The sequence below is a fragment of the Phyllosticta citribraziliensis genome (genome assembly GCF_038025025.1).
Source record: "Phyllosticta citribraziliensis strain CPC 17464 chromosome Unknown J3D65scaffold_7, whole genome shotgun sequence".
Lineage (NCBI taxonomy): Eukaryota > Fungi > Ascomycota > Dothideomycetes > Botryosphaeriales > Phyllostictaceae > Phyllosticta > Phyllosticta citribraziliensis.
In genome coordinates, this window is record NW_027117344.1 from 531544 (window position 1) to 556428 (window position 24885).

At 57.9% G+C, this 24885-nt stretch overlaps 9 protein-coding genes across 9 annotated transcripts; 6 read left to right on the top strand and 3 right to left on the bottom strand.

The window, feature by feature from the left end:
- Positions 1-33: 33 nt before the first annotated feature.
- On the top strand, positions 34-1617 carry J3D65DRAFT_554257 (concanavalin A-like lectin/glucanase domain-containing protein; the record flags this gene model as incomplete). The annotated part of the gene is made up of 3 exons (XM_066797173.1): positions 34-443; positions 597-1191; positions 1447-1617. 3 exons carry the CDS (start codon positions 34-36, stop codon positions 1615-1617), a joined length of 1176 nt encoding a protein of 391 aa, XP_066654325.1.
- A 776-nt stretch (positions 1618-2393) lies between these two features.
- J3D65DRAFT_554531 (ADP,ATP carrier protein) lies at positions 2394-3602 on the bottom strand (the record flags this gene model as incomplete). The annotated part of the gene is made up of 2 exons (XM_066797186.1): positions 2394-3401; positions 3459-3602. 2 exons carry the CDS (start codon positions 3600-3602, stop codon positions 2394-2396), a joined length of 1152 nt encoding a protein of 383 aa, XP_066654326.1.
- A 281-nt stretch (positions 3603-3883) lies between these two features.
- On the top strand, positions 3884-5774 carry J3D65DRAFT_626703 (MT-A70-domain-containing protein). The gene has a single exon (XM_066800465.1). It carries the CDS (start codon positions 4265-4267, stop codon positions 5699-5701), a length of 1437 nt encoding a protein of 478 aa, XP_066654327.1. The 5' UTR covers positions 3884-4264; the 3' UTR covers positions 5702-5774.
- Positions 5775-10006: 4232 nt separating this feature from the next.
- On the bottom strand, positions 10007-11054 carry J3D65DRAFT_394199 (uncharacterized protein). The gene is made up of 2 exons (XM_066795878.1): positions 10942-11054; positions 10007-10890 (listed from the first exon to the last, which is right to left on the bottom strand). The coding sequence occupies exon 2, from the start codon at positions 10885-10887 to the stop codon at positions 10087-10089; it is 801 nt and encodes a 266-aa protein (XP_066654328.1). The 5' UTR covers positions 10888-10890; positions 10942-11054; the 3' UTR covers positions 10007-10086.
- A 502-nt stretch (positions 11055-11556) lies between these two features.
- On the top strand, positions 11557-12439 carry J3D65DRAFT_394133 (uncharacterized protein). The gene has a single exon (XM_066795877.1). It carries the CDS (start codon positions 11733-11735, stop codon positions 12276-12278), a length of 546 nt encoding a protein of 181 aa, XP_066654329.1. The 5' UTR covers positions 11557-11732; the 3' UTR covers positions 12279-12439.
- A 675-nt stretch (positions 12440-13114) lies between these two features.
- J3D65DRAFT_677684 (uncharacterized protein) lies at positions 13115-13765 on the top strand. The gene is made up of 2 exons (XM_066803649.1): positions 13115-13289; positions 13324-13765. The coding sequence occupies exons 1-2, from the start codon at positions 13267-13269 to the stop codon at positions 13595-13597; spliced, it is 297 nt and encodes a 98-aa protein (XP_066654330.1). The 5' UTR covers positions 13115-13266; the 3' UTR covers positions 13598-13765.
- Positions 13766-15895: 2130 nt separating this feature from the next.
- Positions 15896-17286, bottom strand: J3D65DRAFT_668381 (Got1/Sft2-like family-domain-containing protein; the record flags this gene model as incomplete). The annotated part of the gene is made up of 5 exons (XM_066803113.1): positions 15896-16048; positions 16242-16327; positions 16396-16460; positions 16781-16907; positions 17058-17286. The coding sequence occupies 5 exons, from the start codon at positions 17284-17286 to the stop codon at positions 15896-15898; spliced, it is 660 nt and encodes a 219-aa protein (XP_066654331.1).
- A 248-nt stretch (positions 17287-17534) lies between these two features.
- On the top strand, positions 17535-19434 carry J3D65DRAFT_394337 (uncharacterized protein). The gene is made up of 3 exons (XM_066795881.1): positions 17535-18586; positions 18943-19135; positions 19249-19434. The coding sequence occupies exons 1-3, from the start codon at positions 17783-17785 to the stop codon at positions 19341-19343; spliced, it is 1092 nt and encodes a 363-aa protein (XP_066654332.1). The 5' UTR covers positions 17535-17782; the 3' UTR covers positions 19344-19434.
- Positions 19435-19697: 263 nt separating this feature from the next.
- On the top strand, positions 19698-21458 carry J3D65DRAFT_590281 (HLH transcription factor; the record flags this gene model as incomplete). The annotated part of the gene is made up of 1 exon (XM_066797785.1): positions 19698-21458. The coding sequence occupies one exon, from the start codon at positions 19698-19700 to the stop codon at positions 21456-21458; it is 1761 nt and encodes a 586-aa protein (XP_066654333.1).
- Positions 21459-24885: the final 3427 nt, after the last annotated feature.

A 24885-nucleotide genomic window follows, 5' to 3' on the forward strand; every position in this document is an offset into this window, starting at 1 on the left:
AGCACCCCTGTCAAGATGGTCCCTCCGCACTCGATGCTGACGCTCCCTCTCGTCTCTCTTTTGGCCTTTTCGCGCTTCGCCCGCGCCGACGACAGCGACAACAGCGGCGACGACGCCTCAGCAAACCAAGACCTGAAGCAAAACTCGGCCAACTGCAGCTGCTACGCCATCGGCTCCGGGTCGCACAACTCGAGCGAGTACTTCTCGTACCACCGCTTCTACGACTTCCGCTCGCTGGCCACGTCGGCGGACCAGTACACGGTGCCCGACGTCGTCAGCAACGACGAGGACCAGGGGACCGAGCCCGTCGCCGCCGACGATGCGGGCTACTTTAATGGCACGCAGTTTATGAATGACTGGGATATCCAGAGTTGGACGAGCAATGCGACGGCGGATTTTCCGGTGCGCATGGTTAATACGGCGCAGAATGTTTATATCAGTATGTTTGTTGGTCTTTGCTTGAGCACCACCGCACCCCCTGGCGCGAGTTATGCCCCCTTGATACTTTCCCTCGCTCTTTCCCCACGCAAAACTGGAGCACCAGGCTAACGGCAGCAACGCACAGCGCAATCCAACGCCAGCGACACGGGCAACAGCGACAGCGAGTACCCAACATACCTCACCATGCGAGTGGCGCGGCTAGCCGACTTCAGCTCAGCGTCCGAGCTGGCCAACAACCAAGCCAACATGCTGCACGCGTCGGTGCGCATGTGGGCGCGGGTGGTGGGCGCGTCGGGCGCGTGCGCGGGCTTCTTCACGTACTACGACGACGACAACGAGTCGGACATCGAGATCCTGACGCAGTACGGGCCCAACGAGTACCAATACACGAACCAGCCGAGCGTGGACAAGGGGGGCGACGAGATCGAGGCGGCGAGCATCAACGTCACCATGCCGGCCAGCGACGGCGCGGGCGAGGACTGGACGCAGTGGCACGAGCACCGCATCGACTGGCTGCCGCACCGCGTCAACTGGTACCTCGACGGCAAGATGGTCGCGACCAACACGTACAGCGTGCCCCGCAAGCCCAGCGCCCTGTACCTCAACATGTGGAGCAATGGCGGCTCGTGGAGCGGCAACATGACCGAGGGCGATGCCGCCGAGTTCCATGTCCAGTGGGTGCAGATGGTGTTCAACACCAGCGGGCCGCGCGCCGGGCCCGACGCTGATAGCAAGCGCAAACGGCGCAGCGTCGACCTGTTGGAGGAGCGCGAGTGGATGGAGGAGCAGTTCGGCACGACGGGCGGCAGCTCTGCCGTGGTGCGGCGCGGTTGGGACAGCGACGTCGAGGACGACGACGACTTCTCCTCTTCCCCCTCTTCCAGCGTGTGGGACTGGCCGGCCGGCATGGTCGACTCGCTGAGCAGCTGGGCCGACAAGAGCAAGAGCAAGAGCAAGGCGAAGAAGCGCAGCAGTGGCATCCCTGTGCTGGAGAAGCGCAAGAAGCACAAGGCCGCCCAGGGCTGCAGCACCATCTGCCGCGTCGACGGCGTCGAGGCCGTCGGCTACCCCGAGGTCGCGTATGTGTCGACGGGCGGCGCGGCGAGCGTCGTCTGCAGGCATGGCGCCGTGTGGTTGGTTGTGGCGGCTGTTGGCGCGCTGTTGGCGTGGGCGTAGATGTGGTGTGGCATCATGGCATGGCGTCGAATATGTTTGGCGGTTTGCATGCATTTTGCAGCCTGGAGTTGCGGTGGCGGTGCTTTGTCCTCGTCGTTGTCGTGTACTCGATCGACTTCTTGCATGTCGCCGGCGCTTGTACAGTACACCTCTAGATGCGGTGCGTGTGGTGTTAGTTACGCGGTCATGATTTGACGTCTTAACGATACATTTTCTCTCACATACTCCATTCACTCTGCCTGCTCCTCGTCTAGAGGCACCACGGGCAAAATCAAAGCCGTCGTAGAAGTGTCGAGGTCACGCTCTCCGCTTCGAGAGAGGCTCGGCCGTCACGATGCCCCTGTTTTTTGTATTGTCACTCCCGCTACAAATTGTCCGAGCCGCATTGTGTGAGTGGTAAGTAATGTGGCCGTAGGAAGGCAAGCGAATAAGGACGCGTCTCTCGCATTCAACATAAGAATGGAGGCTGGCTGGATTCATGACGACGACGTGTCCAGCGAAAGAGGCCCGGCAAGTAGCAATATGAAGAGTCATTTCTATCAGCTCTACTTGCTTCTACTCCTCCACGACGGGGACAAAAAGAGTATACCTTCTGTACTCACATATCTGTCGAATCCCAACGACGACGACGGCCGAGTCCTCTAAACGCCATGCTATGCCAATGATATGAGAAACCGAATACAACAGCCAGCCGACTGAAACACCGAAACCCACCCAGAAGCCCTCATCTTTCCAGCACCGTCTCCCGTCCCCTCCAGCCGCAGCTCCGGTTGCTTTCATATGCCGAGATAGTACTTGCTCCTCTCGTACACGAAGAAGCTCGTCGCAACCATCGGAATCACCTTGATGTAGCCAATGGTCAAGCCGACGAAGAAGCCGCGCCACCCGCGCTCGAGGAAGATGGTGCGCGTCGTCTCGGCCATGCCGAGCCTGTGGCCATCGCCCACCACGCCGCCGACCTGCATGCGTCGCCGGATCACCTCGAGCGGATATGATACGGTTTGCCCGACGAAGCCCGCCAGCCCGCCCGTGGCCAATTCAGCCCAATACCGCAGCTGAGCGGGCTTCTTGGGGTTGCGCCGCGCTTCTTCTTGTGCGCCGTCGCCATCTCTATGACTGCCCTTGGTCGACGGCCGTCCGCCCTCCGTGTTGGGTAACGTCGTGTAGGGCGCGAGCCGCGGATGTCGCATCAGGTCGGATGCCGTGTCGTGTGTGAGGAACGAAGCGCCGGCGTACGGGAACATGCCCCATATCGTGGGAGTGAAGCCGCGGAAGAAGTTTCCAAGGCCATGGCGAGGAGTGACGGCCTGAGCGGTGGCTGCTGCAGCGGCGACGGGAGCAGGGCTGCCGCCAGGGACGGGTCTCGGGGGTATTCGCTCGTTGTAGATCTTTTTGCAAATGGTCGAAAAGGTCGAACGAGAGTCTTGACGGGTCTCAAAGGCCAGGCGCACGCGGATAACTTCGAGCGGGTAGGTGAAAAAGACGGAGATGATGCCGGCCGAGGAGCCACTGAGAAAGCGGCGGACGGGCGTCTCTTGCGATTTGTCGCGAATGATGGCGGCGCGGAGTTGTTCGTACGCGAGGAACTTGATTCCACCGTAGGGAAAGATGCGTAAAAGGGTTGCCGAGTGTCCTTTGAAGAGCCCCCGCACGCCGTTCTGGTTGTAGATTGCGCCCATTCCTTGAGCAATCCCCAACCAGGAGCCGCTGTATTTGACGAATTGTGGATTCGATGCTTGCAAGAGGATCTTGACGCGGTCGAGAGGGCCAACGACGGTTTTTGCCTGTGTCGTGCCTTGTTAGCCAGGATAGTTCTTTGACGTCGTCAAGTATAGCCTTACAGCGCAACTTGCTACTCCGCCTGCAAGCCCGCTCTTGACAATGTACTCCCAGCTCTGCTTTTCCATTTTCGGCCGAGGCTGGAGCCCTTCGCTTCTCGAGTCAAGACGTTGCGGAGGGGCGGCGTGCGCTACCGGAGCGGTCATCGGGGATGGCGGGGTTTGGTGAGATGGTTGTGGAAGGTCAACGAGTTGGATAAGGTGCGGGTCCTCTGAGGCATGGCCGCCATGGATGCTCTCTGGCATCCCCTTGGTCTGGAGGCGACTGACGGCGGCCTGGCTGGATGGCACGCGGGGCGAGGGTCCTGGTTGTGGAGGTGGGCCGGTGGAGGAGTTGAGTGCACCGGCAGCGACATCAAATCCCGTAATGCCTATAGGCCGAGGTCCAGTTCAATTCCAGTCCGGTCCTTCGGCCCGCCACCTGGAGCCGAGACCGCTTCCGATGCCTCAACACCAACTACTGCTCCATCACGATGGCCCTTTGTCCTGAAATACCCTTGTGATAAGGGGTGTTAATACAGTGCCAACGATCAGGGTCCCTCATCCATTCAGGGTCTGTCACCCATTCTTTCCTTGGACCATGTTCTCAAGCGTTACCAGAAGAAAAAGTCTGCTTTTTCATTCCTGTTTCAATCAAGTCATTCATAAATCGGCCGTGTTTGATCTTTATGTGTTTTGAGCAATACAAGTCCTGCGCCAATTCTATCGATCTTTGAGATCCTCCAACTTTTCGAGAACCGTGCCGTCTCTTCGCGAAGACCTCCACCCAAATCCATCCGCACAGCCTGCAAACTCCGTCGACTCTCAGCATGAATCCAATTCTCTACCAAAACTATGATCGCACAGTCATTCTTCTAGACATTCCGACCTCCATCGCCGCTGCCCAAGGAACAAAGTTGCATCCAATTCGCTCGCTTTTGCTCTCACGCGAGCCCCCAGCCGAGCCATACGGCGGACCGCTGCATGAAAACTCGAATCTTGCGACCAATCCCAATGGTTTCGACGAAGGACTGCATCGGTCCTACCAGGAATTGTCGCTTGCCGCCCTGAGCCACATTGAAGCCAACCGGAGCAACCAACAGTGGTGCCTGCCTAGAAGCCTCCCGTCGCTTGAGCATGCGCCTCCGCAAAGCGTGCAAGGTTCCTTGAAGAAGCGCAAACTTGAGGAGACGACTACGTCTATGGAAAAAGATTGCAGCGATCCAGATACAGCCGAAGGACAAGTTTTGAGAATACCGGCCGAAATGCTGGCCAAGCTAGTCAAAGACGATCCACATTCACTCGCCTTGAACCAACGGCAGACATGGCGAGAGCAGCAGGACGGCAAGAATGAAAGCCAAGCCCACGTCACAGAATCCATCGAAGGGTTGGACAGCGACGAGTACGACTCTTGCTTCTACAATGCAGAGCGGTTTCCCGTCACCATAGCCATCACGAACATGAAATCCCAGAACCCCAGGCTCTTCCAGATCCCTCCATGTGCATCTTTCCTCCTATCCGACTGTCGCGAATCAGGCCATTTGCGCTCAGCAATAAGAAGCCTATCACAAGACTACGGCCATCCTAGAAAGTTCGACCTCGTCGTAATGGACCCTCCATGGCCCAACGCGTCGGTCCGGCACAAAAAGGGCTACCAGACCTACAACCTCAGAGAGCTAAAGACTATGCTACTCAAGATGGATATCGACATGGTGATTGCACCGAACGGTGTTGTCTGCGTGTGGATCACCAATTCGGAGCGTGTCCGACAAGGCGTCCTTGGACCCGGTGGCCTCTTTGAGCACTGGGGCGTCGCTTTGGTGGAAGAGTGGATTTGGCTCAAGACGACTGTGTCTGGCGTCCCGCAGAGCCCTCTTTCCAGTGGATGGCGCAAGCCGCACGAGGTGTTGCTGGTTGGCCGAGTCTCGGATTGGATGCAGCCGGAGAGCCAGGTGTTTGCCGGACAAGAGACGATCAAGAGGAGGGTCGTGGCGGCGGTGCCAGACCTGCACAGTAGAAAACCGTGCATCAAGTCACTGGTGGAGGAGCTCGTTCTGAACAAGAGGGAGGGAGAGTATGCTGGGTTGGAGTTGTTTGGGAGGTATGCCGTCGCCGGCTGGTGTGTTTGGGGCAACGAGGCAATCAAGTACAATTGGGACGTGTACTGGAAGGACGAGGTGAATCTGGGAATGACGGGAGCAGAAAAGCAGACGGCAGATCTCGAGCAAGGTCCAGAGGCAAAGAAGCCCAAGCTTGCAGCGGAATAGATCACTAACACCATCCAATCTTGCAAATATGCACTTGAGGATGTTGAGGTTGCTGTTGCAAATGGGTTCGGCCGTACAAGTCACCACTTCTGCAAAAAGACTGGCTGCCTTCAGTGGCTACTGGCTAAAAGCAAAAAGAACATTGACAAAGGTAATGTCAACAGTCAAAACAGTTCGGTCGCAGGACGGGCCCAATCCTGCTCCCTACGTCTGCCCACGCGCGGAAACCCTCTCAGAGGACGAGACCCGGTCAAGTCTCGAACTCCAGACCACCAGGTTAGGGGGTAAGGCGCATGCAGAGGCGGAGGCAGCGAGATGTGTACTCGCCTACCAATTGACCACACCACCGGACCCGTAACCTGGTGAATGGGATGATGACTGCGTTTTTGGTTTATATAGAGGGGCTCCACTCGCAGCTGACCGAGGTAGTGCCGTTGTGGTGATTGTTGCCGTCGTCGTCGGGTGCTGGTGACGATGCTCGCTGCCATCGTCGCCATCGGCGTGGTGTTGATGCCGCCGCACCGTCTCCGCCGCCATCACTTCACCACAGATGGATTTTTCTTACCGTCACCCCGCCACAGTCAGTCTTCTACTATTCTCCTACTCATTCTCGCCAGCCTAGTAGTGTGGCAACTTTCTCTTGCCGTCGTCGAAATGCTGATGTCGCCGCCGGCGCCAGTCACCTCACGCACAGGTGAATAGAGTGGCGGCTCATTGAGCAGCAAAGAAATCACTTTGTCCTCAGACCACACTCAAGTCTCCGCAGACAAGTGCAGGCAAACAAAGGAGGATCGCCCACCTCCCAAAACAAAGCCGATGCAAAAACAAAGACCCGAGCCTCACTGATTGCGCGCAGTCCCGGCCCAAGCCTTCAACACGATGGGACATGTTTCGTTCGCATATCATTCAGAGCATTTCAAACTTTGAAATTTTTACCCGCAGCTCTATGCAAAGTTCCCTTCGAAAGACTCCACAATCGGAGAAAACTCCAGGCGAAATCGAGGGATCGCCACCACTCGGTTTGCACAACAGCTAGCAATGGAGGCTTTGGAAATGCTCTAGTGTGCGATGGAAGTTTCGTAAGTTTTGCGAGCCTTGACGAGCTTGGGGGAGGTGAGTGCTGTAAGAAAACCTGGGTATTTGTAGATTTGACAGCTATGGATGCAGCAACAACACCGTGTGGTGGGAAGGGCCTGGTATGAAGGGTGTGATGCAATATGGATTGTGCTATTTGAAGCGTGTGGAGCGTCGTCTTCAGACATAGCCAACTCTTCAGGCCTATCTGCTCTACGTGTATTCACTCAAGATGATTTTCCGTTTCTATATCTGCGGCCGAGCTTGCGCAACTCTAAAAAAGTCGGCGAAACTACACGGGAAGGGCGGAATTTGAATAACCAAATTCATTTTTGCTTGGTTTGCGCCACAATATGATAGTTTCCAACACTTGCTGTTCCAGGGAGCATTCCATCCACACATGGGTTCTGTGAATCAACAGGTGGGGTTCAGATAATTTGCTTTTTCCATCGTATTGCCTTTTCTCCCAGAAACGATACACCCAGCTTGGTGCAAACACCAGGCATCAGCCAAGGTTCTGAACGAGTATTCGTGGTGCCCCTACTTGGATAAGCTTTGAGGCAAGACCATCAAGCCCGGAAGATTCCCAAAGACGAGCGAGGTGGCGAGAAGAGCCATTGCGTCGTGGCTGAGGTCTTGCTCTGCATGGCTGAGGCTGTCTTCGGCTTCCTTGGCAATGGAGAGACATGCTATCAATTGAACTCCGGCACTTTGACCGCTCTTTCTCATTGCGTAAGTTGTGGCATGTGGTCAGATCAAGAGGGCTGAAACGCGTCATATTCTATCGTGATGCCCGTCAGAGACTGCAAGCAGTCATGATGATGGGTGGATAGGGTGTAGGCATCCAACGACAATATCCGGTCAGTCGACCACAACCCAAACGGAGAATTACCAGATAATGGAGGGGATGGTGCTGCTGCGGTGCCTTGGTGTCTGAACAAGGGATGCGCATGCTCAAGTTTGGCCGCAAATTGTTCCGCTCACATGGGCAGAGGCGTCGTCAGTCTGGTATGTGTAGCCATCGTCTTTAGAAGCTGAAACACAGATCTCAAGCCATCTCGCAGGCTTGGGGGGCCGTGTGTGCCCTCAGGCCTATTTTACGCGGGTATAGATGCTGGTTGGAGGCAGCACACCCTCGTCGAGCGTGGCAGACCGTTGAGACAGAGACAAGAATACACGAGGACAAGAAGATTGTTGGGTGACCCCCTTGCGCAGGTCGCACGGCAGAGGAGGTGGTGTTGGAGTTGAGAGGACTCGCGCATTGATTTCCGACGCGACCCCATCCATTCCTCTCGTCACCACCAACCAGCCAGCGCCCTCGCCCGCGTCCCGTCTGCATCTGCGCGCGACAAACACCGCAAGCGCAGCATTCGATTATCGACGCGTCCATCTGACTTTTCGCCTCGTCCCTCCAAGCTGCTGCTGCTGCTGCAGGGCGCAGCCAAGCTCAAGGGCCGATCCGCTGGGGACGCACCAAAGGCGAGCGCCATTTGTTACTCACGACTGCGACGACCAATCATCACGGCAGCCCGCAGAGCTGCTTTTGGCCGCCACTGCTACCGGCAGGCTGGACGAGAAGAGCTCCAGCTCCCCAGCAGAGGCAACCGGATGTGCTAGCCTGGCGTCGTGAATTCGAAGCGAGCTGTGCAGATCGACAAACTGCCTCCCTCTCTACCCTCGACACACCCAAACTCTTCCCCTCCGGCCTTTCTGCCATCGACACAAGTCCGCTGACCGCTGTCTATCCTCGTCCACGGCCCCTTGCCCTCCTGACAGGCCCTTCTGACTGCCCAGCTCTCCTTTGACAACCCTACCTAGCGTCCTTGCCCGTCGCCTCCCAGCCTCGAGGTAAGCTTGCGCTCCGTCCGCATCCTCTGCGCACAGCAGTAAGCAGGGCCACAGTCAACACTGGAAACCAACGTTCCTGCCATGCGCCCACTGGGATCCGGTCATCGCCGCGCCCTGACTGTCCACAGCACCCAGTCTGGTGAGAATCCATGCTCAGTCCAGCACCGTTTCGCCTTCCTGCTTCCTTCGGACGCCCCCCAACCCAACGATTCTTCAATATCAATCGCTACCCAACCAGGTGCGCAACATGTCTAAGCCAAAGACCCAGGAAGAACCCATGATGCGCCTCACAAAACTGCCTTCACTGCCACAGTAAGCCCTTGTTTACATTGCCAGTCCCGTGCCTTGGCTGGATTTTCCAGCATCCGAGCAGGCTGCCATGGTCAAGGGGATCCAAAGAAAGAGCAAGCCCGTCAGCCTTTGCCGTGGCTGCTTCGCCTCCAAAGTATTCGTAACCATCCTCTCAACACCATCACCAAGGCCAGCCAAACCCCGATAACGCCGAAAAGAGTATAGCCTGTCAGCCACAAAGCACACATCTGACTTTGCTGCAAGCACCCGAGCCAGGCAAGTCGGAGAGGATCCCGCCCTCCCAAAGCTCCATCAGGCTTGGTGTAGCAGCAAAATCCAGGGTTCACTTGCACGCAGCCACCCGCAAGAACCACGGGGCCGCAAATCCGCTTTCCTATTCAGTGTGGTGGTCGACGCAAGCACTGATGTTGCACTCGACCACCACCATTATCAATGAGCGGCACTCGCATCTCGCGTCGCCGCGCATGCCGTAAACTCCGATCCGTCACCACCACCGTTGCAGACCAAGTTCAAGGCCGACCTCCATTTCTCTTATCCATGTACTCGACGCAGACTTGCCATGCATGCATGGCGCGGGACGCGATGGGCCCGTCCGGCCGCCCGCATCCCATGCGATCCCTATTGACGCGCACGCGCGGACCTCCGTAGCGTAACCGTGGTCAGCAACCCTGCTCCGGATATTCACTGGACCAAGACGAACCTTGGCGAGCAGCCTCCTTTCCGTCTTGTTTTTTCTCAAATTTGCTTTTTGAGAGGGCGGAGGGGCCGAGACGAAATGAGCCTCGCTGGACGCGGCTAAGCAAAAACAAATCAAGCAAATGAGGTACAATGGCGTACGGCACGACGGGCGGCCCGCGGACGACAGGTCCGTGAACAGAGTAGGAGTCGGATACGACGTACGGACCACATCGACGAGCTGCAGGATGTCGATCAGACCAAGGTCGGTGGCCCAAGACCTGTCCAAACCAAAAACGGGACCTGCCAAAGATGAGGGTGTGCTGTGCTAAGGCAAGGTCAAGGGGCACCCCGCCCATCTCCACGTGCAGCAACTCTGGATGGCTCATGGCCAACGCCAATGGTCAAACACGGGTAAGAGCGGCCAGGAGTAACTGGATAGTTTCGACTGTTCGGCTGCGTTCCAGAATGCGTTTCTATCCGCTGCCCGCACTTTTCGCCGCTTCAGCTTTCGCCATGGTCTCAGACACTTTGCCGTCTACCTCTGCCATACCCCGGCCCCTTTTCGCTTTCCCAATCTGCTGCGCAACAACCACTACCACCAACAAGACGCCCGTTATGTCGTGTCCCGACCGAGAAAAAACAAAGAAGATTAACTGACGAGCCCGCCCGGGAACTGGCGACAAAACTAGGCAGCCAAGCCAAATGTAGGCTCCAAGTTTGGCCTGGCAGCACGGTGGGAAGTTTGAGCGTTTCGCAGACGGCGACACGGCAGGCCGCAGCGACAGCGACAGTCCCGGCAGCAGAAGCAGTAGGTTGGCCGCACAGAAAGGAAGAGCTGCCGCCGGCGCTGATCCCGACAAAGGACGACTGGCCGGCCCAGAAAACGCCAACCTTTTGCTGCTCGTACAAGGCCGCAAACGAGACGGGCAGACGCGTATTAGCCAGCACCTTGGTGGATTGCTTGCTTGCTTGCTTGCTTGCGCAGCATCTTCGTCACCGTCCACCAGGCCAAGTCTAATCACATCGTCATTGTTGGCCACGCAGCCAATCACAGAGCGAATGCGGGGAAATCGCCGCGCGCGCGCACCCTGAATGCAGGCCCTCGTCCATCCATGGTGGAGAGGGAGCGCGGGCGACGACGGGTGATGTAAGCTGCAGACCGCTTGCTTGCATGCATGCGAGAGCTTGCTTGGTTCCCTGGCAGAGGTAGGTGTGCGATGTTTGCTCGTTGGCTGAGCATGCGCGCGCGCCGGCGACAGGGACAGGGGTCCCATTGGCTGCTCCGTCCGTCAGTTCCTACTACCGTACTGTATGTGCGGGAGAGGCACCAAACAATACAGCTCGCTTGGCTGAGGGTAATTAAAGCTCTGTTGCTGCCGCTTCTCCTGCCGATATGATCTGATACGGTTGCAGTCTTAAACCATGCACATCTCGAGAAGCAAAATGTGAGTGAAGACCGCGCCAAGTCCTCACTGGCAGAGCGTGAGCGAGCGAGCGATACCGGCGGTGGTACAGGCGAGTGAGCAGGAGGTCAGTCATCAATCGGAGGAGAAACAAGATGACACTGCGCCGGGTATTGCCGTCCGTCCAGGTAGGGCAGGCAGTGCAGCAGGAGGGTGGGCAAGCAAAAAACCAAGTGATGGGCAAACAGGTTGGCTGTCTGTCTGTCTATCCGGCTAGCTCGGGCCGGGCGTGGTGGGCTGGACTGGACTGGACTGGATCGTCGTCTCGGAGCTGTGGCTTTACTATAGGTAAGTTTTCTGTCTGATTTCTTTGTTGATTGGCAGGGCTGTTACAGAGTGCTACTGGGCTCCTGCTGCTTCTGCTGCTGCTGCTGCTGCTGCTGCTGCTGGTGGTGGTGGAGCAAGCGAGCGAGCAAGCACGAATGCCGAGCGCAGAGCGAGAAGCATCTAGGTTAGGCGTGTGCAACCTGGATTCAAGCTGGCTAGCCTGCACTCAGTCTACACACAGGCACGGCGTATCCCACCACCACCACCACCGACAACAACTTACCGGTACGGTACCGACGGTCGATGCGCAGAAGTAGCACACAAAATGCCGTCTACTCTTGGAGGCATTTTTTCCCCTCCACCCTTGGCCTTCATGCCTACATGCCTACATGCCTACATACATGGAAACCAAGGTAGATCGGTCGGCGGCCGGCGGTGGTTACATTCATCAGCTGCCCGTCAACGGTAATCTCCCTCTCCTACACACACACGGGCTCTGCGCGCCGCCGATCCCGTCACATCAACCCAAGGCACCACGGCAGTCGTCTGTCAATCTGTCCGTCTGTCAGTCTGTATGTCAGTCCGTCAGTCCACCTGCGCCCTTAATCACTTACCCACCACCACCATCACCTTCTTTGTGGCTCCGCTGGCCGGCTAGCCGGCCGCTCGCAACCGCTTGGCTTCGACTAGAGAAAGGAAGGGATCGTCGCTCTGGTGTGTGCTTGATGCTCTATACTCGCTCGCCTCCTCCACCTCCACACTACTACATCCGGCGTGATAGAAGTGGGTCTGCGGCAGACTCACTCGCCCGCTCTTTCTGCCTGCGGTGCCTGGTGACCCTCTTCCTCATTTATGTCTTGCTTGCTCTGTGGTCCCCCCCTTTTTGCAGCGTGATGGACGGTAGAGTGGGAGAGGAAAGAGGAGGGGCGGATTGACGAATGAGAGCAGCAACAGCAGCAGCAGCAGTGGGATAAAGTGTGGAGCGTGCGTCGGTTGTGCGCTTGCTTGCTTGCATATGCGATGTACACCACCACAGATAGACAGACAGATGGACGTGCAGAGGTAGATGTCTGGCGGACTGACTGTCTTGCCTGAGGTGCGTCTCTGCTTTCCTTCCCGTCCATGGAGTCGAAGGCACTTGCTGCATGGTTTGCTTCATGTGGAGGCAGAGACAGAGACAGAGACAGTTGTATACACAGAAAGCAGTCTGTTGAGAACTACCAACTACAAGTCTATTGACTGTAGATGTAGATATGGATGTATGATGATGCCAAGAAGAGATGGGGCCCTCTCCCTCCCTCCTTCTTTCCATCTTTCCCTATCCCTATCAGACCATGCCATGCTGTCTGGTCAAAGGCAGTTAGAATCAACCATCTTGAAGGCGACTGTTCGACTACATTGTTCCACTGTGCCGTAGGCGCCGGCGCGTGGCGTCAGAGTGGCGGAAAGGGTGGGGGGGGGGCTGCACTGGGCTCGGCTTATGTCATGCTGCGTAAGGTAGGCAGGTTGACCAGCTAGGAGCGAGCTGGAGTATGTATGCTTGAGGGCTGGTTGAGTAATGTAGGGAGGGAGTGGACTTGAGTGTAATGGAGAGAGAATACCAGCTCTGTCCCTTACACGCCAAATCCATTAGAAAAAGCAAACCAACTCCACTGACTCATTTGTTGCGCGCTGTGCTGTGTGCTTTGTGCTGGACGATGGACAGTAGCATCACCACTTCCCCCTTTCCCCCCCCCCCCCCCCTCCCCCCTTCCCTGGTCTCCTTCCCATTACTATTACTATTGCCATTACCCTCACCAACCTACACCACCGCACTGCGCCTGTCAGACGCGCCAACCGCCCATCAGTCAACGCACGCACGCACCACTAATCAGTCAGTAATCCAACCCCCCTGCGTACGCCCACGTTTGCTATCCCCATGTCATGCCAAATGCAAAGGCGAGCGGGTAAGCAGGAACAGACTGACTGACAAATGGACAGGCAGAATGACCGACAGGCCAAGCGCAGACAGACGCCTCATGGCCTCATCTCGTCTCGCTTAAACGCATTCATTTCCATCAGCATCAGCATCTTCGTCATCAACAACATCGTCGTCATCATTCTGGAAAAAACGCAGACACACTTGCCCACTTTCCCACGCCATCATCGCAGCAGCAGCAGCAGTAGCAGGGAGGCCCATGCAAACAGGGCAGGCCAGCAGACTGGCAGCCATAGCTCCCAGATGCGCACGGACAGGGTCAAGGTAGCGGCCTAGAGAGGGTTGACAAGCGAGAGTCGAGTTAGAGTTGCGGCGGACGTGGGAGGTGGGTGCATGCGGGGGGTAGCGGCGGCGGCGGCGGCGGCGGCAGGGATGAGGATGCGGATGGGGATGTGGAGGGTTAGTTTGGTTTGGTTTGGTTTGGGGAGGGAGCTGTTGAGAGGGGGTGGGGTGGGATGGGGTTTAGGGGAGTGATAGAGGGAGGGAGGTGGGTGGAGAGGTAGTTCAGATGAAAGAGAGAGAGATAGGAGAGGAGGTGACCGTATCGTCGGCGGCGGCGGCGACGCGAGGGAGGATGGACGGATGGGCAAAGGATGAATAGCCAGTCAAAGCAGACATCAAAGAAAAACTGTGGCTATCACGCTGAAAGGCATCGAAGAAAAGGGAGCGGACAAGCGGGCGCCCGCCACGTCGACGGACGGTCAGGCCCGTCCGAGGAAAGGAAGAACGTGCATGACGGATGGCATGGCGTGGAGTAGCTTTGTAGTGTAGTGGGTGGGCAGGATAACCGGACGCCTGGCCTGGCCTGGCCTGGGTCTATGGATGATGGCAAAGTAGAGCGTGACAGACTGACGGATGCGCGCGAGCGAGCGAGCGGATAAGATGGATAAGATGGGATGCGGGAGAGGTTGGTTGGTTTAGTTGGACGGGCAAGCTAGCTACCTAGCTAGAGATCGACAACAGGTAGGTAGGTAGGTAGGTAGGTAGGAAGGAAGGCAGCTAGAGGTCGGCAGGTAGAGTGGTAGCTAGCTAGCTGCCGGCAGACGAAATAGAGGATAAATGACAGGAGGCCGACGGATTGGCTGCGTGGGCTGGGCGGGAAGCCGGGGCTGCACTGGGTCGTCGTTGTGAGGACTCCGGCGCTAAGCTTTTAGTCGCAGCTAGTTCTTGGAGCTAATAGCAACGACGGTCCGCGTGGGCGCTGCACCGCACGCACTCTTCACCGCACGCTGCCTGCCCGTCTCGACCGGAAGCCTGCGTGCGCATGCAGTCTGTCTCTTGGTCCCTCGAACGGGCGCGACAACAGAGGCCGTGACGGCACGATGACGACGGGGACACGGGGGGACGGCATTTGCCTGTCTGCGATGCGACTACTGCTGGGGGGTGGGGTGGCGAGTCTACAACAAGTAGCGAGCTAGCCGGGTAGCCATGTCCATGGTGTGGTGTGCAAACTGAGTCCACTGAGTGGCATTGTGTCCGCGCGCGCCGTCACCGCCCACTGCCTCGGTACGGTGTTCAGGGCGATATGCAAAGCAGAAGAAAAAGAAAATAAAATCACTGCTGCCGTGTGTTTGGCGCTGCGGCGGCGCCGCGCTGCCTTGTTTGCACCTTGTCGACCAACCGCGCTGCCTGACAATTCTCCCGACCGTCTGGCTCTCCCTGGGCCTGGTCTGCAGGCCGTGGTGTGGGCAACACAAGTGGACGCTCAAGCGTCGGGAGCGCACGGAAGGTCGCCGTGTGGCCCCGACCAGCAGCAGGGCAAGGCAGGGCTGACGGCTTGCTGCCGCTGTCTGTCTGGCCTTGACAGGCCGGGGCCCTGAGCACAAAGCACGACTGGGGACGGATGATGATGGCTGCCGGGGTCATCAGAGGAAACGAGTCATCGCATCCACAGCGTCATCGTCACCATGGCTGCTAAGAGAACTGCGAGGCGCTGCGCCTCAGACAAGACGACCGGACATGTTGCTTCAGCCTCGTTTTAGTTTGCCCGCGCGTCTCGGGGGGGTTTGGATACGGCGCATGGCTCTGAAGGCTTGCTTTGGAATCAAAAAAAGAGTCAGAAAGGTAGCATGGGAGAAACCAATATCGTAAACCGGCACACTGTGGCGGATGGAGAATCATAGGTCGTGCTTGATAAATCATGCGTGCCTTGGACGACGACATAGTATTGGACGATCCGGAAAAGGGCCCTGAGCCGTGAGCGTTGCATCTCACGCAAGGCGCCATTATCCGCGTTGGTGGATGTAGGAACTCGCGCGTCGTGATTGGCGAAGCTGAGACGGGGTTCGCGGTGAGTAAGCCGAGCGGTGGGCAGATGATTGTCCATGCCTGAGCAAGATGCTTTTTCGTCTCCCCTCTCGACATGGGAAATAATCAGAGACACGGACATGTCAACAAATGACTCCCAAGGGTCAGGCACCGGTGACATACAAGCAGGCAGCGAGGCCATTTCATTCGCAACGTCTTGAATTCTTGGGGAGCAGCGACGCGTCGCCATGTCTGGGACGACGCGCACGCAGCCCATGCCATGCACGGCAGCAGCAGCAGTAGCAGCACAAGCGGCCGGCGGCATTTCTAATCGTTCATCCAGGCCGCCACTCGGTTGCCTCCAAAGCGCGCAGCGAAGCGCAGGCCGGAAGATCCCATCGGAAAATAGGAGACGAGATACCACAGCAGACAGATGAGCTGGGCGATTGACGAAATGAGGGTGAGAAAGGTCGAGTGTAGCTATAGCGCAATCACGCGCCCCAGACGTCAACACGAGCAATCGCATGCGGCGCCTAGCGTGGGGTGGTGGGAAGGAGGAGCAAGTGGTGGTGGCGCGACAGGGATGCAGCAGACGAGGACGAGGCTTGGTGATGGGAAGGGGATGCGAAAGCAAGTTTATCGATTGCAAGGATGACGGGACATGTCTACTCACCCCGAGCGAGAAGTAGAGCGTCAGCGCGATGGTGCCAAAGTAGGCGGCCGTAAAGGGCAGACGCGGGCCAGACACGAGATGCTGGACTGGATTCCAAAAGAGGATTGTCAGCTCGAGCAAAAGGGAACGGGGTGGAGCTTGGATTCATGCTCACCATACTGCTTTGGGCCCATCATGACGGCCCATGAGGCCAGGAAGAGGACGGAGCCCATGGTCCAGCTGAGGAGAGAAGAACGAGCGTTAGCGGGCGCGGATCCCTGCGTGGCTGCCAGCTGATGATTGGAACATGGGTAGAAGAGAAGTTGAGATTAGGTAGCGACATCTGCAGTGCACCGCAGGTAGCACCCGCATGATCGCTGGTGGGTGTGGGCCTTTGTCTCAGGAGGGGAACGTGGCTCAGGGCCGTCTTGATGTAGACGACGTCGCCACGGCAGGCCGCCCGGCCTGTCAAAATGCATGAAAGCGGGTCGGGCGAGACGACATGGACATTTGGGAGGTGTGGTGGTGGTGCTTGTGGTAGCAGTCGTACCGGCACTTACAGAACGGCAAACTTTGTCGGCTTTAGCACAAAGATGCCCGTAGGCATTAGGGCAAAACAAGTGATGAACATGGCGGCGGCGGCCAGGTTGAGGCCGCCAAAGACGAGGAGCCTATCCCATCGGCTCACTGGAGCAGTCAGCCAGAGGCACGTCGAGTTGGCTGGCAGGGTGGTTTAGGTTGGACCCGCGCATGCAAGCGAGCGAGATGCGGAGCAGGGAAGGGAGCACGCAGGAACTACTGAGAGAAAGAGAGAGAAAGCAAGCAAGAAAGACTCACGGGCAAACCAACCCTCCTCTTCCTCTCGTCTCGAAGGCGCAGGCAGGGGAGCGCCGGGGTTCTCGTGGGTGGGCAGCCTAACATAGCCGCCACCGTTGGCGAAAGGGTTCAGCGACTGGAGCCTGCCCAACATGGGGGTAGACTGGGAGGTGGTATTGACGGGCAGGTCAGGATCGCGCCGACTCCATCCCAAAGAGTTGATCGAGTCGCGAAACGAGGCCGAGGCCATGACGGCGGTGTTGGAGGAGCAACGCCTGGGGAACCGGTGGATGGAGCACCGGGGCGGCAGAGGCTGGTGCTTGGCGCGCAGTGCTACTCGATCGGCGGCGCTCGTATAGGTGGTGATGGGGGACAGCGACGGCGGCGGCGGGCAAAAGGTGGGAGCAGAAGGCGGGCTAGCGCGTCGGGACGGCGGCGAATATTGCGGCGATTGCGTGCAGATGATTCGAGGTGGGTCTTAGACAGCGCAGGCTGGGGCTGGCAGAGAGGGCGACGTGTGATGTGGAGGATGGTAGAGCAGGAAGAGGAGATGGATGGGAGGAATAGGTGGTTTGTTGACGAGAAGACGACGTCAGGAGCTAGCGCGACGCGGCGGAGACGAGAGGAGTGCCGGGGCCAGGAGCAGGGGCAGGAGCAGGACCAGGTCGGCGGCGGGAGAGGGGACGAGCGCAGCAGAGAGGTGTCGTATCTTGTTGATGGTGTAGTGTGGTGTGGGTGTGGTGTCGATGTCCGAGTCGGTGGTCGAGGAGTGTGAGGGAGGGAGAGAAATGCGCAAGGTAGGTAGGTACAGTAGGTACCTACAGAGCTGGCGATCCTGGACGTGGTGTGGTGTGGTGTGGTGTGCCTGTCTCAGCATGTGTGGCGGTGGGGTGGGCACTGCGAGAACGAGGGCAGAGCGGAGGGCAACGAAGACTGAGACTGGAGCCAAACGTGACCCAAGGGTGTGGCTGTCAGGTTGCAAGACGCCCATATATTCCGCCATGGGCCCCGGCGAGGCGTTGGGGAAAAAGGGAAAGGAATTAATTCGTGCCTTGCCTTGCCTTTGCTCTATACTGCACTCTACACTCGCCCTCCAACCAATCCAATTCTGGCGCTCTCGGCGGCGTCGCCCATTTTCTGCCGAAGCCGGCACCAGCAATAATAAAGACCCAAGCCAGCCCAAGCAAAGCGGAGATCGTCCAAAGCACGCCCGGGGACCCCGCCATCATCCACCACTGCTTCTTCCTTCTCGTCGCTCCATCTCTCTCTCTCTCTCGCTCCTCTCCTCTCTCCTGCCTCAGCTCAACCACCGGAACTCCCTCCAAGTCCCCGCGCGACTCCAGGCCGCTGCAGGCCGAGCGCCAGTCATTCCAATCCAATCCCACCACGACGACCGTACCTCCCTCTCGTCGCCGCTCCCTTCCGACCGCTTCCCTCCCTCCCGCCCACCGCCACCCACCGCTTCTTCTCCCCCTCCGCCTCCGCTCGACTCCATCTCCCTCTTCGCCACCTCCACTCTCCACCTCCCAAGGTCCACCTCAATTGCTACTGTACGTCCTCACCCACCCCATTGCCTCCCCACGCCTGCGTCTGGTCCACTCTCTTCGCTCCCCGCCCTCGCTCGCCGCCGCCCTTCAGCCTTAGCTTTGCGCTGCGCATGAGGTTAGACTCTTGTGCGACCTGCTTGCCTGCTGTTGTGCGAGCTCCTCCCCAGTCCAGACGACGCCTGCCGCATTTCCCGCTGCTTTTCGCGCCCTTGAGCCATTGTCTCATTCGGTGCGCCGCGCGCCACCTCTCCATGTGCTTCTCTTGAGCGGCGGACCGTTGCGACGCTGCCTCAGCACCGCGCACTCCAAAAAAAAAACCAAAAAACGCTAATCCTTCTGCTGTAACCCCAGACAAACAGATTCGGTCGCTCTCCGTCGACGACGTGTTTGTCGCCAACCGCCCTGTTCCTCCACATCGCCTCCCACCCTCCTCACCGCCCATCGACCGTTCCACACGGCTGACGGGCCCTCACCACGTCGCCGACACGCCCGCTGTGAATTCGTCCACTCGATCCAGCCACATTACCAAGCACGCCCTCTTTGCAAAAAAAGGTACGACGACCACCAGGACTCGCCCAAATTCAGGCGTTCCGGGCCAAGGCATCTGGATGCCGGAGTGTGCCGCGACAACGTTCAAGCAATGCAAGGCTAATACTCTCATGCAGGCGTCGACGCACCCTCGTCCGTAAACTGGAAGCGCATGCAACCTCTGCCACTTTCTCACCCCCGATCATCCTCAACGCCTGTCCGGATTGCCTGATTCTCGCCTGCCAAAGCGCGAATCGCTTCCAGGACCATCAATTCAAGCAACAAGGGACCCCCTTGGCTCTTCCGTTGCCGTCTGCCTGCATAGAGGCCCTCTACGTCAGGCCTGCCCCCAGCAGCACTCCTCAGTCGAGCACATACCACTCGCGTAACCATCGACACGAGCCGACTCAGTGATGATTATAGGTTAGTGTCCATCTGTCATTTCCGTCGTTGCGGCTCTCTGGGGGGCGTTGCTTCTTCACATGCGGTCGTGGCTCGGTGCCATGCGGTCGACGTCCGTGCCTGCAGCTGCCCTTGTGAGGGTCAGTTCAAGGCTAAGCGCGGCTGTTGCGGGGCTCCTTCCATGATGCGCGCACTGCTCGCTCCCAATGCGCACAGGCGACGACTTGGTTTGACTCTTGGCTATAAGTTGGACCCGCTGACTCCTTCACCAGCCGACACCAAGATCACCCACTTTCCATCCTTCGGCAGCTACAACAAACCAGCACCCGGAAAACAAGGATTCCGCGACACTGCAGATCGACCTTTTGCCTCGAACATGGCCAACACCGGCTCGCCGGACACATACATCAAAGAGGAAGAGCAGCACTTCAATCCAAACCAATTCAACAACAGCGACTTCGACATGTCGCAGCACTTTCCCAACTCAGGGCAGCAGTTCGGCGTCAACCCGACCGAGCTGACCATGGGCACAAATTTCATCATGAACAATGGCTACGGCTCCACCAACATGTCGTCCAGTATCCTGGGCAACTCCAACATTGCCGACGACGAGCTCGCCGACCTGGTGGGCGACCAACCAAACCAACACGGCGGCTTCCAGAACTTTGGTGAGAATAGGGACCAGCAAAACCGCCCCGGTTTCTTCCAGAACCCACCTAGCAGCGGCTCCATGGCCGTCAACACTCAGAATATGAACATGTACTCGCATACACCCGAAGGCGCACCGATCCAGAGCCCATTCGTCGAGGGCGGAAACTTCCACTATGGAAGCCACTTCCCCAACATGCAGCGGGTCGGAAGCGTTCCCAATAACTCGTTTCACATGAACGCGAGGCAACCGTCGAGAATCGGCCTCGACCGCACAATGTCAGACTCGCGCAGCCCGATGACTCCCAAGACTCCGGCCCTCGGCGGTCTTCACCTCAACACTCCGGACTCGGGAAGTTTTCCTCAGCCCATCCACAACCCGAACCGACCTGGACATGGCCACCACAAGAGCATGTCTTCGAGCAACTGGGACAACACGCCTGGCAGCGGAGGATCCTGGATCGACTCGCCCATTGCTTCGCCTCACCAAGTCTCCATGCACCCCCAGATCGATCACGTCTTGAGCACCGGCAAACACGGTGCCTCGCTACCTGCCAAGGTCGAGAATGCTGGCCCAGGCTACCAGACGCAAGAGGCAAAACGACGTCGGCGCCGCGAATCGCACAACATGGTGGAGCGTCGTCGGCGAGACAACATCAACGAGCGCATCCAGGACCTATCCAAGCTGGTACCGCAGCACCGCCTCGAAGACGAGAAGATCCGCAAGCACATCCACAACAACGGGCCTCTGTCCCCCACCCTTGCAGCTAGCGGCATCTCACCGCCGCAAGCCACGTCGTTGCTGGCAGGACCCAACGGCAGGCGCGCTGCGGGCAACATAACCACCGGACTGCCGCTCGATGAAAAGGACAAGGGACCCAACAAGGGTGACATCCTGAACGGATCAGTCAGCTGGACGCGCGACTTGATGTGGATGCTGTACATGCAGCTCAGGCGCGAGTCGGAGTGCCACGCAATCATCCGCCAACTCGGAGGAGAAGTCCCGTATGAAACGTGCGAAGAGGAGATTCGCATGCGAACTGAGCTCATCGATGCCGTCGAAAAGAATGGGACGGACAGCTTCCGCTACTCGCGTGGCCCGGGCAGTGGTCTGAGGGTTCCCAAACACACCAACATTGCCGGAGAGCCTCTGCAGAACCCGATCTCGCCGCAAAGCCTCAGCCCCGCCATGCAAGACGCCGGCAGTGGCAACGTGTCAGGTGGTGCAGGGCAGCACCAATACTGGAACAATCAGACTCCCTTCAAGGAGGAAGACGAATTTGGCATGGAGCTTTGAGAAGCTCCGCGCCAGTCACCTTCAGCTGCTGATTCGTTTGAGTGCGCGCCAGAACTGCAGAATTTGAGATACCCACACTACACTGACACCGCATCTGTTCGAGCGTGCTGCGTCTCTTGGCGGCAGAACCGGTAGAGATGCCTCAAGTCTCCTTTACTCCTGAATGGACAGGCCAGGTTGGCGTTTCACGGTTTCCCCGGTCGACTCCTGCTGGCTGCTGCCCTCTCCTTCGCTTCTCTGTCCCAATATTCCCATTTAACAGGAGTTCTGACGGGCATATGTACGGCATCCAAACGGCTTGGCCGGAGTTCCTCTTTGCTGCTGGCTTTTCAAGTACTACTGATTCGGGGCGGATTCGAGTCGATTGATGATATCCTCCGTGTGGCTTTTCCCAATTTTTTCCCTACTCCGTACCTCCCGATCTTGACTTCCTCCCCCTGGTTTTCAGCCCCCCTTGCATATTCAATCTGGATTTCTCTCCCGAGGTACGACGACTCTACTCATCTTCCTCATTTTGTTTCGAGCAATTGCTTTCACACACCACTCACGACGCGGTCCAGTCTCTGGATGTATGGCTTTTTCCCCTGCTTTCATAGAGCGAGCAAAGAAAGAGTCATGGATTTAGACGATTGGCCGCAGGGCACGAACGACATTCGGGACAACTCTGGGAACAATTCTATTTGCTTTTTCTTTTTCCCTCAGCTTTGTTCTTCTGCAAAACCACCACCATCGACTTTTTGCTCTTTTTATACAATGCCAGGGAGATTGGGTTCTGTGTGTTGTTGTCCTCTTTCGGGAACCTACCTACCTACCTGATCTGATGGCCTGCCTGCGTGCGTGCCTGCGTGCGTGCCTGCGTGCTTGCTTTTTGGGTTTTGTCTTCTTTCTTGCGTGTCATTTTGCGTGCCTCCTTGCCTTTCTTTCTGCGTTGGTGCGATGCGATGGCTACTACGGTACTCACTCTGCTGCGATTGCGACTGCGACTGCTTTTTGGTTTCTATGGTTCGGTTTTTGGTGGTGGTGGTTGCTGGCTAGCTAGGTAATATCGTGATATACACACTCTTCACACTCTTCACACGACTCGACTTCGATTTGGTGCATGGCTATCCCTCTCTCCAACGTGCGTAGTGTTTGCTCGTGTCACTGATGGCTGTGAGGTGTGACGGTCGCCCGCCTCTGCTGTGTTAGCTATTGGAAGGTATGAGGTGGTCGCTGGAAAGGTGCTCGAGACTGCAAGTCACATGTGAGCGGCGGCAGGGTGAGCAGCGACAAGGCGGGTAATGTAGCTATGCCTCCATCTCCACTCCACCTCTACCGTGTCTTTCCCCTTCTTCTACCCCTTTTTCCTGGCCGGGCATCTGGCTTGACAGGCAAGATTAGTTGCTTGAATACAGCTTCCGGTAGGATAGGAGGGAATGCCGTGTGCGGTGGAAAGGGGGCGTGAATGAAGCGTGAGGGGGTTGACATGCATGTATCAAGCAGGACAGCCAGCCAGCCAGCCAGTCAGCCAGTCAGTCAGTAGTCAGTAGTCAGTTGATTCGATATCTATCCATTTGTCGTTGTTGTTCTTGCAGTTGTGGTCCTGGCTGCTGCTGCTGCTGCTGCTGCTGCATCATACGCATCCAGTCACGTCATCCCCGTAGTCTTTCAATGTCCTGTAGATCAACGTTTCCGCATTTCTACCTCTCTACTGGTACCTCTCTGTCCGCCTGTCTGTCTGTCTATCTGCCAACGGCTACCGCCGCGCTCTCTCCTCTCCTGCTCTCCCTCCCGCCATCCCCCACTGACCTAGTTATCTATCTCCAACAGCCAACCCGCACGCATCATCCATCCACCAAGCAGACAGACCCAGCACACCGGGCAGCGCCACACCACCACCACCATGCCCATGCCCATCCCTTCCCACACACACACACACCACACCACACAAACTACACCGCCCACTCGCCCACCAAAACAGCTTCTCTCAGCGTCATCGTCACCGTCACCGAACGTCCAGGCCCGGACCAGACCACATACCACAGCGTCGTCGTCCACCCTGTCCACCCCCGGCCGGCGCTGGCCCTGGCGCTTACCCAGGGGAACGAGGCATGAGGTATGCAAGATAGACAAACGGTGTGTGTGTGTGTGTGTGTGTGTGTGTGTGCGCGGCCGGCATATGCCGCTGCCACCGCTTGGGTTACCTATCTATCTGTCTATCTATCTGTGTACATGAGCTAGATAGATGGTGGAGGCGGGCCAGATAGGCAGGTACCGTGCGCTGCGCTGCGCTGCGCTACGCTACGCTCGAAGCCTCCCGTCCATCCGTCGTCCATCTGTCCGTCTATCCGCGCGTTGACTGGTGTGTTGGTGTGTTGATCGTGATGGACTGGTCACCAAGACGACGACGACGACGACGGTCAGTCAGTCAGTCAGTCAGTCAGTCAGTTGGCAGAGGTCACGGCCACCATCACAACCACCATGGTCCGTCGCCGCCGCTGATGACCACCCACCCTGCCTTGGCTGGTCTGGGCGATTCAGCGCAATCAGGTTGGCGGGAGACGCGAATGAATGGACATACGGAGGCGGCGGCTGCTGCTGCTGCTGCTGCTTCAGACGCTCGCTGGAGAAAGTTCCCAGTTTGTGTGCAAAAGGGGAGATGGCCGCGGCCGCGGCCGTGGCCGCCCAAGCCAGACGGCCAGCCAAACACCAGCAGCAGCGCAGCAAATGGAGTCAAGATGGACGACGAACGACGGGACGGACAGACCTTGGAGGGAAAGGCTCTCGTCCCTTGCATGCATGCCTGGCAGCCAGCGCAGCGCAGCAGCGCCGTGCCGTGCCGTTCCGCGCCGCCGGAAGCGCGCGGGCGGTCAGGTCGACAGACAGCTGATCGGTGACTGAACTGCGCGCTGGCTGGCTGGCTGGCTACCTGGGTACATACATTACGCAGGAACGGCGAACAGACGGGCGGGTGCGAAGGTATGTATGTGGGTGGGTGCTGCTTCGGATCGTGCCGAGGGAGGGATGGATGGGAAAAGTTTGGGTGAGGTGGCTGCTGCGCATACATGCGTGGGCTGATTGGTTGGCTGGCTGGACCGCTGGTACGTAGGTAGGTAGATAGTTGGGTAGGAGGGTGAGGGTGTGCAGGGTTCGTTGCGCAAGGAGAGAACGGCACCCGCGATCAACGGCTGCCGAGAGAGCGTTGAGGGACGTGGGTGCTCTGGAGACAGTCGACGTGGTGGCTGGCTGGCTAGCTGCTAGCTGGTTGGACGTGCGGGTTGGACGGATGGATGATGGGTGTTGAGGCGGTGCAAGGTGGGTGGTGCGGTGACGTGGACGCAACAACGGGCGGGACAGGAGAGGAGGGAGAAGAAGCGGAGCGCAGGAGGGGGGAACGGCGGGTACGACATTTATTTTGTTCCAAGGGTAATCGGACGATGCGTTGGCT

Excerpts from the sequence above, each read along its gene's own strand:
- J3D65DRAFT_626703 (XM_066800465.1), top strand. The coding sequence starts at position 4,265 with ATGAATCCAATTCTCTACCAAAACTATGATCGCACAGTCATTCTTCTA.
- J3D65DRAFT_394199 (XM_066795878.1), bottom strand. The coding sequence starts at position 10,887 with ATGGGACCCCTGTCCCTGTCGCCGGCGCGCGCGCATGCTCAGCCAACG.
- J3D65DRAFT_394133 (XM_066795877.1), top strand. The coding sequence starts at position 11,733 with ATGCCTACATACATGGAAACCAAGGTAGATCGGTCGGCGGCCGGCGGT.
- J3D65DRAFT_677684 (XM_066803649.1), top strand. The coding sequence starts at position 13,267 with ATGCCAAATGCAAAGGCGAGCGG. Across the intron at positions 13,290-13,323 it reads CCAAATGCAAAGGCGAGCGG|GCAGAATGACCGACAGGCCA; the intron begins GTAAGCAGGAAC and ends ACAAATGGACAG.
- J3D65DRAFT_394337 (XM_066795881.1), top strand. The coding sequence starts at position 17,783 with ATGTCCGAGTCGGTGGTCGAGGAGTGTGAGGGAGGGAGAGAAATGCGC. Across the intron at positions 18,587-18,942 it reads GGTCCACCTCAATTGCTACT|ATTCGGTCGCTCTCCGTCGA; the intron begins GTACGTCCTCAC and ends CCAGACAAACAG. Across the intron at positions 19,136-19,248 it reads CGCCCTCTTTGCAAAAAAAG|GCGTCGACGCACCCTCGTCC; the intron begins GTACGACGACCA and ends ACTCTCATGCAG.